We start from the raw sequence: 12,783 nt of genomic DNA, 5'->3' as shown, positions 1-12,783 counted from the left end.
GCTTTGTTTGTTTAATTTTCTCTTCTTGTTGTTGTTTTTTTATTTGTTGTTGTTATTTGTTTGTGTTTTTTGGTTTCTTTGCTTTGTTCTTTTTTGTTTGTTTGTTTGATTTTTGCATTTATTTTGCTTTTTACTAAACATGATCAAAAAGGTTTTATATTCATTGCTAAAATACATACAAAAAATAAAATACATTGTTAAAATGCCCCTGCCCCTATAAACAACTCAAAGAGGAGGCAACTTTTGCATCGGCAAAAGTAATTCTTGTATTTTAGTACAAAAATCAACTAGATATTGTCATAAGACAGTAAAAAAAAGTACGAAAGAAATACATTGTTAAAATACCACAACCCTTTAAACAACTCACAGAGGAGGCAACTTTTGCATCGGCAAAAGTAATTCTTGTATTTTAGTACAAAAATCAACTTGATATTGTCATAAGACAGTAATACCCAAAGGAAAGTGTTTGCATATAATGTAAGCCAGCTCTCTTGTGCATGGGTAGCGAAGAAGCTACGATAGTTATTCTAATAAACATGAAATATGTGTACTTGTATCAAATTGAGCATAAAATTCCCAAGTGATCATAAGGCTCATGGGCCTCTCGGAATTTTGAAATGATAAATTCCTTGCTGATCTGAAATTAAAGATTGTTATACAGTAGATTCTGAGAATGTTTTTTCTGTAAACAATCAGCAAAGAAGAAGAAGAAATCTGCCCAAAATTGGAAGTTGATGAATAATAATATTTTTTCATGTTTTCAAGGCAGGACAATTTTTATGGTATTGAAAATATAAGATCGGGATGACTATTGTTCGAAAATGAATTACATTGTATTCAAGTCACCCGCGTCGCGCAGTGGTTAGAGCGTTCGCTCTAGAGTCTCGGAGTAAGGAGTTAATCCTTACGTCGCGGGTTCGAATCTCACTGTGGGACGTGGAGACCGGTCCTTCGGATGAGACCGTATAAACCGAGGTCTCGTGTCGCAATAGGTGCTGGCACGAAAAAGATCCCTCACTGCTCAATGGCCCTGAGTGCCGAGTATAGGTCAAAATTTGCAGCTCTCCACCGGCAAGTGGTGGCGTCTCCTAATGAGTAAAAATTCTCGAGAGGGACGTTAAACAATAAAAAACAAACAACATTGTATTCATACATTTATTAGTATATTTTTGGGGATGGAGTGGGGCTTTTAATTCACATGGTGACCTCGATTGACTTTGAAATCAATCAAGTATACCTTTAATTCTCAATTTATTTGTTTTCCTGTCACACATGTATTTGCCTCAGCTACCCCATCCTTGGAAACATTTTTTCAGGACACCACCAATTACCTTCCAAACGTTGATTTGTCTACTGGGGAAAATGTACGAGGAGTTTTGGGAACCAGGTTTCTGTAAAAAAACAAGATGTGTTTGTGAAACACTGATGCCCCCGTATAGCAACTTTTAGCAAAGGTTAAACTTTCTCAAATGCAAATCAAATATGCTGGTACCCAGAGTAAGGTCTAGTCTCGAGGAATAAACCTGTGAAATATGAAAGCCCTAGCAACAACCGTTGAATAGATATAAAAAAGGTTAAAGTTTTTTCAAAAGTATGTCAAACATCAAAGTCATGGTCAAATGGTCAAGATTAATGGTGCCCAAGGAAAGGACTTCTCCCAAGAAATACACAGGTAAAATATAAATGTCGAAGCACCAATCGTTCAAAAGTCATGACCAAGGTTAAAGTTTTCCAAAAGTAGGTTAAACTCCAAGGTCAAGGTCAAAGGGTCAAAGTTGTTGATATCCAAAGAAAGGTCTTGTCAAAAGGATTACATATGTGAAGTATGAAAGCCCTAGCACCAACCGTTCAAAAGTTATGGCCAAGGTTTAAGTTTTTCTAAAGTAGATCAAACTCCAAGGTCAAGGTGAAAAGGTCAAAGTTGTTGGTGTCCAAAGAAAGGTATTGTCACAAGAATTACACATGTGAAGTATAAAAGCCCTAGCACCAATTGTTCAAAAGTTATGGCCAAGATTAAAGTTTGGTAAAATTTTGCAAAACTGGGTCAAATTCCAAGGTCAAGGTCCAAAGGTCAAATATGGTGGTACCCAAAGAATACACATGTGAAATATGAAAGCCACAGCTCCAACCAATCAAAAGTTATGACAAGGTTAATGTTTTTGCGGACAAACGGACAAACAGACAGACGGACGGACAGGGCAAAAACTATATACCCCCGAATCTTCGATACGGGGGCATAAATAAAAAACACGCTATTTTGACCTCCATTTGACCCCTATGATGAAAATGAAAATTCACATCTACAGGACACAAATGCTGTTACTACTTAAAAATTGTAAGAGGAAGAAGAATGTGTGACAGACGGACGGAGGGACAACGAGAATAACAACAATATACCCGAACTTTCTTTATAAAGTGCACCTGAAATGCACCTGTCAGCAGTTTTGATCCTCACCTTAAGCATTGTGGGCACGCTTAAAAAGTCATCAATAGTTTTTAATTTAAATTCTTAGACCATGTTTATCTTCATTCTACATTTTGATAATAATAACATGAGTCATGAATTAAGGTTTACCGGCGTGTGACACAAGTCCAGACAGTATAAACATTGCATTAGAATTAAACGTCAAGGGACTGTCGTCATTTGAACCTTACCGACCCTCTATAGACTAAAGCAAAATATTTTATGGACATTGAAAAAAATAAATTGTATAAGGGAGTGATTATTTAGCTTATTTATTTCCTTTTCAACATAGTATACCTGGCATTTAAACTCCAAGGAAAAACGTTCAAAGACAACAAAGAAGGTGGTGAACAGAAATCACCGTTGTTTGCATTTGTGTAAAGTGTTCAATATCAATTTATCTTGATATATTAAAATGCTCAGAATGTTTGAAATGATTATAAATTGAATATAGACAGGAGATTTTAATTTATCTTAAATTAGATCCAAGGGCAGATTACTCTAACTGTATAAAAATACTAAAATCCATACCGTATGTCATATAACCCTCGGGCCTCATATCAACCCGAAGGCTGATATGACATATAATATGGATTTTAGTATGTAATATTCTCTATATATGACACATTTGGACCTTGAATCTACCTCTATAAAAGTATTCGATTATCAAAATATTGTATTACATTTTTGATCTGCACGAAAATTAATTAAAATCCTCCTGTCATTTAGTTTAGACACACGCAACATGGTATTGAACTTCATTTTCTTATTCCCTGAAACCTTCGTGCAATTTCATGATGCCTTGTAATAATGCACAACTTCTTTGAATCAAATTTTGAGAAAATGCCAGCTAAAACTATTTTTTCTTAATTTTTCTTTAAAAATTACAAGGATTTTCATCATTTTGATAACTGTTCAAAACTCCTGGTAATGTATGCTGATTTTTTGTCGAAGAAAATCTGATGATAAAATGATTTTTAATTAAGAATATTTTGAAAAAATATCAGTGGGAAAGGTACATTGTAAAGTACATGTATGTTGCGCATAACCTTTAAGAATCTTTGAAATTAGTTGTTTTTCTTCTTTTTTAAAACTTTGGACGACTCTTATTTACTCATATGTATTTTGTTTTGTTTATGACATAACTTCCATGTATATACTACTTTTGTTACAACTGTTTTTGTTATTTTCTTGTTATATATTTTCCCATATTTTTGTATGTTTTACTTATAATTTCATGATAAAAAGTCAAATTCTATTCATGCAACTAAATTTATGACCAAATTACGGAAATTTTCTATAGTAGTTAAAACTCTGGCAGGAATTGATTGCAGCCATTTACTCACTAGTTAGAAATGTATCACAAAGTAGATTGTAGGTAATTCAATCGCGCTACTATCGGTCTATTTTATTTACCAGGAAGAGGTACATATATAACATATTTATTTTTAGTGTTACCATGTGCATTTACTAAAAATTACGCTCAAAGTGGCCACTCACTGCATGGCATTAATTGTAAAGAAATATGTGCACATTAAATATGTAAATTTCTTAGCTTTTGTTTTATTGGCAAGCGGGGATATTGAGATAGATGACGTGAATATAGATCTTCCTAATGCTCCACAAACGCAAATGATTCGAGAAATTATTTCAACACATAATTTCGTTAATAATATTCATGAACCGACTTGAACTTCAAACACATTAATTAAGCACGCTTCTCGACCCAATTCTCACATCACATTCAAGTTTCCGAATGCGGGCACACTAATAATAGACGCTTCTGTTAGTGACCATCTTGCTTTCGTCCAGAATAAATTATATCCGTTCGATCAAGCGTAAAGCGCGGGCTTATAAAAATGCAGACTCTAACTAGATGCTGTCGTTAGACAGTGATACCCTCAAGTAAGTAAGCATCTGAATGAAAGCTAGTTCCCTTGTACTTGGGTAGCTAAGAAGCTACAATACCAGTAGTTATTCTATAATTTACATGTACTTGTATCAAATTCTATCTAATTGAGCATAGAAATCCCAGGTGATCATATGGCCCTCTCAGTATTTCAAAGAATAATTTACTTACCGGTCTGAAATTAAAGATTGTAATGAAGTAGATTCTGATTCTAAAAGTAGTTTAAGAAAATTTGCTTTTTATAAAACACAAAAAAGGAAGAGAAAGATATCATATGCCCAAAGCTGTAAACTGATGACTTTTCAAAATCACCCAGGTGACCTCTATTGACTTTGGAATCAATCAAATATACTTCCAATTTACTTGTTTCCATGCCATATTTGCTTCAACTACCCCTCCTCGGAAAATCTCTACAGGTCACCACAATTACCTTCCAAAAGACGATTTGATTACTGGGAGAAATGTATGAAGCGTTTTGGGAACGAGATTTCTGGAAAAATAAAAACGTTCAAAACCCCCGTTTGACCTCTAGAGTGAAAAAAAAAATCGGAAATCTTATTGCACATCCACAGGACACAAACTATCACATTCCAAAAAAAGAATTGGTTACTGCTTAAATTGTAAGAGGAGTCTAAGGAAGAAGAAAGTGTGACAGACCAGGATAACGACAATATAGTCGAACTTTCTTTAGAAAGTGAGGTAAAATAATGGTTGAGATTCAAAATCTTAAAGCAAATATAATCCTGTTGCACTGACATAATGCACTGAGTACCAGGTTTTTGTGCATATTTTTTTCAAACCCAAACTGGCCCCCAGGGCGAAAATGAAAATTCCGAAACCATATTGCAAATCCACAGGACACCAACAATCACCCTCTGAGAGAGACTTTGGATACTACGTAAACTGTAATAGGACTTCCGGGAACATATTTTTTAAGGGAAAAATGTCATTTTTCTACCTATGTGGTTTTGAGGCTGAAAATGAATATTCCTAATCCTTATTGACCATCTACAGAATACCAGCAATAATCTCCCAAAAGGTTATTACACTACGGCGTAAAATGCAAGAGGGGTTCTGGGATCTTGAGTTTTTTAAATAGAAAAAATGACATTTTCCAACTCCCATTTGACCCCCAGGTTAATAATGAAAACTCCGAAACTTTATTGTATAAGTACAAGACCCCAGCAATCATGTTCCAAAAGACCATTTGGCTACTGCATAAAATGTAAGAGAAGTTCAAGAAACCAGGATTGTTTTGTAGAAAAAAAACAGCCATTTTTGACCCCAGGGTGGAAATGAAAATTCCCAAACCCTATTGCACATCTACAGGACACCAACAATCATCGACCAAAAGATCATTTGGCTACTGCGTAAATTGTAAGAGGAGGTATGGGAACCAGATTGTTTTTTTTAAAAAAGAAATGACATTTTTCAACCCCCAGTTGACCCCCACGTTAAAAATGAAAACCCGAAATGTTATTGCATAACTACAGGACACCAGCAATCATCTTTCAAAAGATAATTTGGCTACTGCGTTAAATGTGAGAGGACTTCTTGAAACCAGGGTTGTTTTGTAGAAAAAAACGTCATTTTTTACCCCCATTTGCACCGAGGAAGAAAATGAAAATTCCAAAACCTTATTGCAAAACTACAGGACAAAAGCAATAATTTTCAAAGGATGATTTGGCTATTGCGTAAAATATTAGAGGAGTACTGGGAACCATTTTTTTTTTAAAGAAAAAAAAACCCGTCATGTTTTGACTCTATGTGATTTCGAGGCTGAAAATGAATAATTTTAAACCTTATTGACCATCTACTTTTTAAACCTTATTGACCATCTACTGAATACCAGCAATAATCTTCCATAAGGTTATCATGCTACAGCGTAAAATGTAAGAGGAGTTCTGGGATTTTGTGTTTTTTAAAATAGAAATAATGACATTTTCCAACCCCCATTTGACCCCCCAGGTTAAAAATGAAAATTCCGAAACCTTATTGCATGACAACAAGACACCAACAATCATGATCCAAAAGACCATTTGGTTACTGCGTAAAATGTAAGAGGAGTTCTGGGAACCAGGATTGTTTTGCAAAAAATAACGTCATTTTTGACCCCCATATGACCTCAGAGTGGAAATGAAAATTCCAAATCTTCAAAACACCAAATTACTGAACACTATCTGGCAGGGATGGGCACGATTACTGTAAAATGTAATCGATTAATAATCGATTACTTAGAGGAATTTTGTGTAATCGATTATTAATCGATTACACTCATTTTTGTCCTGTTATCGATTGTAATCGATTACTTTGGAAGATGTAATCGATTAATAATCGATTACTTCCAAGTTTTTATCCCTTCAAATATCAAAGCAATATCTAAATGGTAAATGTTGATGTTATCCACTGAAGTTTGAATGTGTAGTTTCAGTGCAGATTCTTTAAAGGTTTTGTTCTGGCTAAAATTCTCACTAAATGCCCAAATGAGGGATTCTCTACCATGGAAAGTGGAGACATGATTCCTACAATAAAATTGCCATGGAATTAATTATTCCTTTCAACCATGGATCAACCATGGATCTGAACCTCCATATTTATGGACTTGTTGCAAAAATTATTTAATATTTTATTGTGAATTACTTCATTAGAAGTATTTGGGCCGTCCGTATGTTGATAGTACACATTAAACATTCCTGTATGTGTCTTTTTCCAAAAAAATAAGTAAATTAGAATTCCTAGTAATAAACATGTCAATTAAATGTGTCTTTAAGCAATGAAACTAATAGCACAATTTCATTCTGTATTGAAATAAGTGTTTTGAGAGTTATTGTTTTAATAACATTGTTTGTCTTGAATGGAATGAAAGTTGAACACTAGGTAGTTCACAGTTTACACCTCATTATCTGCAAATCAGGATGTCTCATTCAATTAATTAGCCAAGATAAGCAAACACAGTGACACACTCCCTCTCTTACAGACACTTATAACCTCTTACTGATATAAAAGCAACCTTACAATTTTGAATGAAAACATGAGAATGATTTTGCAAATTTTTTAAAGTTACTAAAACAAGTTTGAAGTTGTTTAAACATTTTCAGATATGGACAAGTATTTCCATCTTCTTATTTTTTCGAGTACAATGTAGTTTATTTACCAAATTATTTATATTTAATACAGCTTTTAAATCTGTTTTTGCTATTTATAATTTTCTATTACAATAAAGACAAAGTTTTTCAACATCTGAAAATATGAAAAAGGACATGCAGCAAGAGGACAGTTGGTCAAATGTAAAATGCACACGAAAAATCTGTATATTTTATTATTAAAGGGTTGAAATACACTTCTGAATTATTTAATACTAGACCAAAAGGTCATTAATGCAAATTTTATTGAGAACATTATTAAACTTATGATAATAAAAGTTAGGAAATCCAAACATTACACTAGGTGGTTTATACTTGATATTTATGTGTGACTGACTGGAAATAATTCTCCAAAATAACACCCATTTATGTATAAAATAATCGAAAGTAATCGAAAAAGTAATTATAATTACATTGAAATTTTTAGCTGTAATCGATTAAATTACGATTACAAGTAATCGAAAATCTCTTCGATTACAGATTACTGTCGATTACTTGAAAAAAAGTTTTCATTACAATCGATTACGATTACTCGATTACGATTACCCCATCCCTGCTATTTGGACTTGGTGTTGAAGATTGGCACAGTTTATATAAAAATTAACACTGAATTTTGTAAATTAAAATTTCACTTACAATATAGCTCGTTTTTTTTCCTTTAAAAGAGGACATAAAAACAAATCAAGACTGCATTCACTTAGGTAGTCACTGTAGTGCTCTTCTAAATCACACACTAGTCTACGGTTTGCAATTTCTTGTAATAAGTGAATTAAACAACGTTAAAGCGACTATTAATACAAACTTACCTTGATTACAGTCGTTGAAAGAAACATTGATATTTGATGATTCACTGTCGATATGACACTACTAATATCGTAATATAAGAAAGTTAATCTAAAAACTAATCATAATTTAGTTAAATTTTAATTTATTAATCACAGCAGTATATCCATATTAAGAGTATTAAGAGTAAACACTCGAATTAAATATTCTGTGCCTCAAAACACGTTATTTTACCCATAATTACATTAAAATCTTTGAAAAATTTGTGTGTAGACTAATGGAACAAAACAAACAACTCTATTGAAGTAAGGATTTTAAAGCTACCCATAGACTATAATATTATTTTTCTTTAAATAGATAACTATCAGATATTCATCTCGGTCATCTCTCCCAGCTTCGAAGAATCTTTTGTGCACGTCGAAGCTGCTTGATAGTCATTATTAGTTTAATTAAGTAAGTGTTTCGTTAAGGAAAATTCTGAGGTAGTCCTTCTGATAGGCGGAGAATTCTGACTCGATACTGAGCACACAGTTTTGTTTTCTCAGCTGACTGAGCGTTTTGTGGTTTTGGACGTTTCCAAGGTTAGGGTAACAAAGCCTCGTCAGGTTATTGGAATTCTCGTGTTGACAATAAATAACAAGTACTTGTGTGTTACCTAAAATGGAAATAATTATCATATACATGTATGTAATCAAGATTATTTTTTTTGTATATAAATTAAAATAATATAATTTTTCATTTTCAATGATCATAAATTGTCGTTAAAAAAAAACAGCTAACTTTTTTAACAGTTAATGACTTTAATGTCCATCTTGACAACAAGTACATGTACCCATGCGTTTTTTTGTGCTCATAGCTAGTAAATCGATATACAAATGTACATGTATTTTGCCCCTTATACACATGTATCTCTAATGAATTGATGAAGTTCATTTTTTTTAAAATTCGATTTCAGTTAGTAAATCATGTTGCGAAAATGTATGAATTAAACCAAGTGTTTATTCACAACCTAAAATGAAATGAAAATAAATTTACCAGACACAATATTTACAATATTTTAAACAGAGGAACATTAACTAAATCTTGTTCACCTTGTTTGATGATAGATTGGACGAAATCAGACTTTGTCTGTGAGACATCATTGTCTGTTTCCAGAATGATATTCCTCTCATTTTTATCCACAAATACGAAGCAAACCTATTGATGATAAAAAACGGGTCAAAATAAAAAAGAAAGAAAAAATATGACATTTTCAATTGTATCACTTTATTTAAGCATTGAATTATTTCCCGATCATGACAAGGAGCACACGGCGGGTGTGACCGGTCGGCAGGGGATGCTCACTCCTCCATGGCACCTGATCCCACCTCTGATGTTTGGAGGTCCGTGTTTGCTCTGCTCCTATTTTGTATTGTATAATGGACTTTTGAGCTTGAATACTGTTCGTTATCTCCATATATTTCATTTTTTATGTCGCTGTTTGTATAACAGCACCTGGCGGCCGTGCCGACAAATTGAATACCACGTATTAACGCGGTATAATAATTTGTCGGCACAGCCAGGTGTTGTGTTATACGACCGACAACATCCAAAGTAATAATTCAGTTTTATATCTACGTTCTGTGATCTTTTAACCTGTTAGTTTCATTTGTCTTTATTTTAGATTTAAGGTCCATTGATACTCTGATAAGAGGGATAACTTTAACTGTTATAAATGACAATAATTATTCCTTTAAAAAACTGTCAAGTTAACAAGCCATTTCTGTAAAATTTTGCCCGCAAGGTATGCTGAAATTATAATTTATAAACAAGATTTCTTTTGGAAAATCATAAGCGTAATGGAAATGTTTTATATGAGTGAGCAGAGGAATGATGAATCAACGCCTTTCAGAACTGGTGTAGGTAATAGACCGAAGAGCCGTTTTGAATTTTGACAGGAAAACGTAAATGAATGTTGTGTGGAAAAAAATAAATAAATTGATAAAAAATTTAACTTAAAATGGTTAATTTTTTTCACAATGACTTGTTTTCAATTAAAATGTGAGCAAAATCAATAATTATATTCTATGGTGTTCCCAATGTATTTTAAGGGATGTAGTTCTTATTATGTGTTCTAGTCCTATGAAAAGGTTTAGAGTGAGTTCAAAGGTGGTTGAATGTTTTAGATTTCCAATGGATATCAACAAAGAAAAATACACCGAATAAACATATATACCTGAGTATGTACTATATTTTAATACACTAGATTTAACATGAATATTTTAGCTGAGCATTAAGAAGATTTGTTAAATAAGATGCACGCACCTTTGAAGTTAATTGTAGACCAGATAAATTTCTCACTCCACCCAGAATGATTTGATTGCATTTGAAATCTTCTGTCACAGATTTTGCGATCTTTAGATGAAGGTTTGCATTGTGTTCCGAAAAACTAACAACAGCAACATTATTTTCAAAATATGAAAGTTTCTTTGCGTCGTCTCTCAACGGTGCTTGCTGCTGTAAAGATACAAATGAAACTTTAATTTGAATGTCTGCTCGCATAAAAGATGTACTCGAGTCAGAATATATTTAATAGAACTGGTTATTTCATGAAAGTGTGTCTATTGTTAGAGACTTTTATCTTTCTGTTACTAAGAATACCCAGAATGCCTGATATGACATTAAATTTCTTTATATTTCTCTAACTTTTATCTTATTAAATGGTTCTTTTTATGTTATACACATACCAAATTCTTTGACGGTCGCTTGCAAAAACATCGGAAAACAATCATAATCAATACCATTACAAATACCACAGATATGTAGAAGACTGAAATAAAATAAATCTGGTTATTTTTCTTTACATGATATGAAGACAAGTTGAAAGAAAATAATTTAGATTCACTTGAATATTTATTCTTATCATTACCTTTCTCATGAACAAAACTTTTCATGCTGTCAATTTCAATGTTGGTATGGAATCGTACTTTATCCGACACATTCGAAAAATGTTGCTGAGTGGTATTGAAATTTTCTTCAATGTCTTTCCTAAGCCTTTTCATGTCTCCTCTGATCTCCTTCTGAATCTGTTGAATTATGCCCATCAGGTTGTGCATGGTCTTATCAATGGTTTCTTCTTTTCTTTTTCTATCTTGTTCCCTTCGCTCGTTCTCTGATATGATGTGGGATATATTATTTGAAAGCTCAGTAAAATGATTCTCAAATCGGTCGCTTTGGTCGGTAGTTTTTTTCCTCCATATGGGCTCTGCATCTTTATGATTTTCCAAATCATTACTAGGTACTTTATTTCTTGCACAATAATTTGCCATTTTCATACATGTACATGTACATTCTCTGTTGCCTTCTTTCCACACATTATCCACAAAAGGGGAAATTATAAGTGTCAGAAGGAAACTACAAAGAAATATTTTACGGTACAGTTATAACATTCCTCTGTATTCAAATAAAAAAAGCAATACAAGGGTATTATTTTATGGCTTTTATTTTTTGTTTTGGAACAATCAAATAGACCAATTGAGACAGAATATGAATGTCCTATGGTGCTCAGTACCCAAGTTTTGCTTTTGATAAAGCTATGAGTTTCCATTATTCACTATAATGATTTCTGTGGAACATTTCTAAACGTACATAAATAAACGCACTCAAAAACTTATTGCAATCTTCGTTATCATCTGATTAGTGCAATCAAAAAGAACTGCGAATGATAGTATTGTTCTGTTGGGTCTTTGTCTTAAATAAAAATTTGAACTTGAATCTGCTGCCTACCTCCAAGTCAGTTTTCAAAAGTTATATACATATATATAAATATATATATATATATATAGAGAGAGAGAGAGAGAGAGAGAGATTTCTATGGGTTTTCACAAAACATATTTTATTTGGGAAAACAGAGAGGGAGAAAAATATGATTTTGGTACTTGTGTTTGTCACTATAGAAATCAATGGAAAACGGAAAATATTTTAGCCCCCCCCCCTCGTGTTTAGAGACAAAAAAAAAAACCAGCATTTTTTTCCAATTTCAAAGGGGATTACAACTTAAACAATGTACACTGTATTTTATTAATCATATATGTTTAATTTTACATGAGTTAAAAATAAGAGAAGATTTAAGGGACAATTATCCATATCCAAGAATATTTTAAAATCTAGTGACCTTTTGAAGCCCGATTTCAATGGAAAACATTGTCTACTACCCTTATAAAAAGAGTTGGAATTATGAGTAATTAACTATTTGAAACTGGTATTAAAATTATTAATCAATTACCATAGAACTCTTCTTTGCATTCAAAAAAGATTTTATGGCCAAATTGCATTTAGCTTTGAAATAAATGGATGTAAAATGCAGGCGGGAATCGAGAGATAGCGTGCGTAGTTCTTAGCGAATTAAAAACGACATGTATTGGTTTAAAGTACTAGTTCATGTGAAAATCAGTTAAAACTGGTTTAAAAGTTTTAATGAGAACTTAATGATTTTCCACACGTAG

The 12,783-nt window shown here is 32.7% G+C and overlaps 1 protein-coding gene across 1 annotated transcript; it reads right to left on the bottom strand.

Annotated features, from left to right (window-relative positions):
• Positions 1-8,560: 8,560 nt before the first annotated feature.
• Positions 8,561-11,394, bottom strand: LOC133182831 (uncharacterized). Its single transcript, XM_061317676.1, has 5 exons — positions 11,208-11,394; positions 11,026-11,108; positions 10,604-10,795; positions 9,391-9,496; positions 8,561-8,954 (listed from the first exon to the last, which is right to left on the bottom strand). The coding sequence occupies exons 1-5, from the start codon at positions 11,392-11,394 to the stop codon at positions 8,749-8,751; spliced, it is 774 nt and encodes a 257-aa protein (XP_061173660.1). The 3' UTR covers positions 8,561-8,748.
• Positions 11,395-12,783: the final 1,389 nt, after the last annotated feature.

Source organism: Saccostrea echinata, unplaced genomic scaffold, assembly GCF_033153115.1.
Source record: "Saccostrea echinata isolate AGI-Se365-2 ecotype Australia unplaced genomic scaffold, CSIRO_AGI_Sech_v1 ptg000009l, whole genome shotgun sequence".
NCBI lineage: Eukaryota > Metazoa > Mollusca > Bivalvia > Ostreida > Ostreidae > Saccostrea > Saccostrea echinata.
The sequence above is the reverse complement of the archived record's forward strand: the minus strand, read 5'-3'. Positions and strand labels throughout refer to the sequence as shown.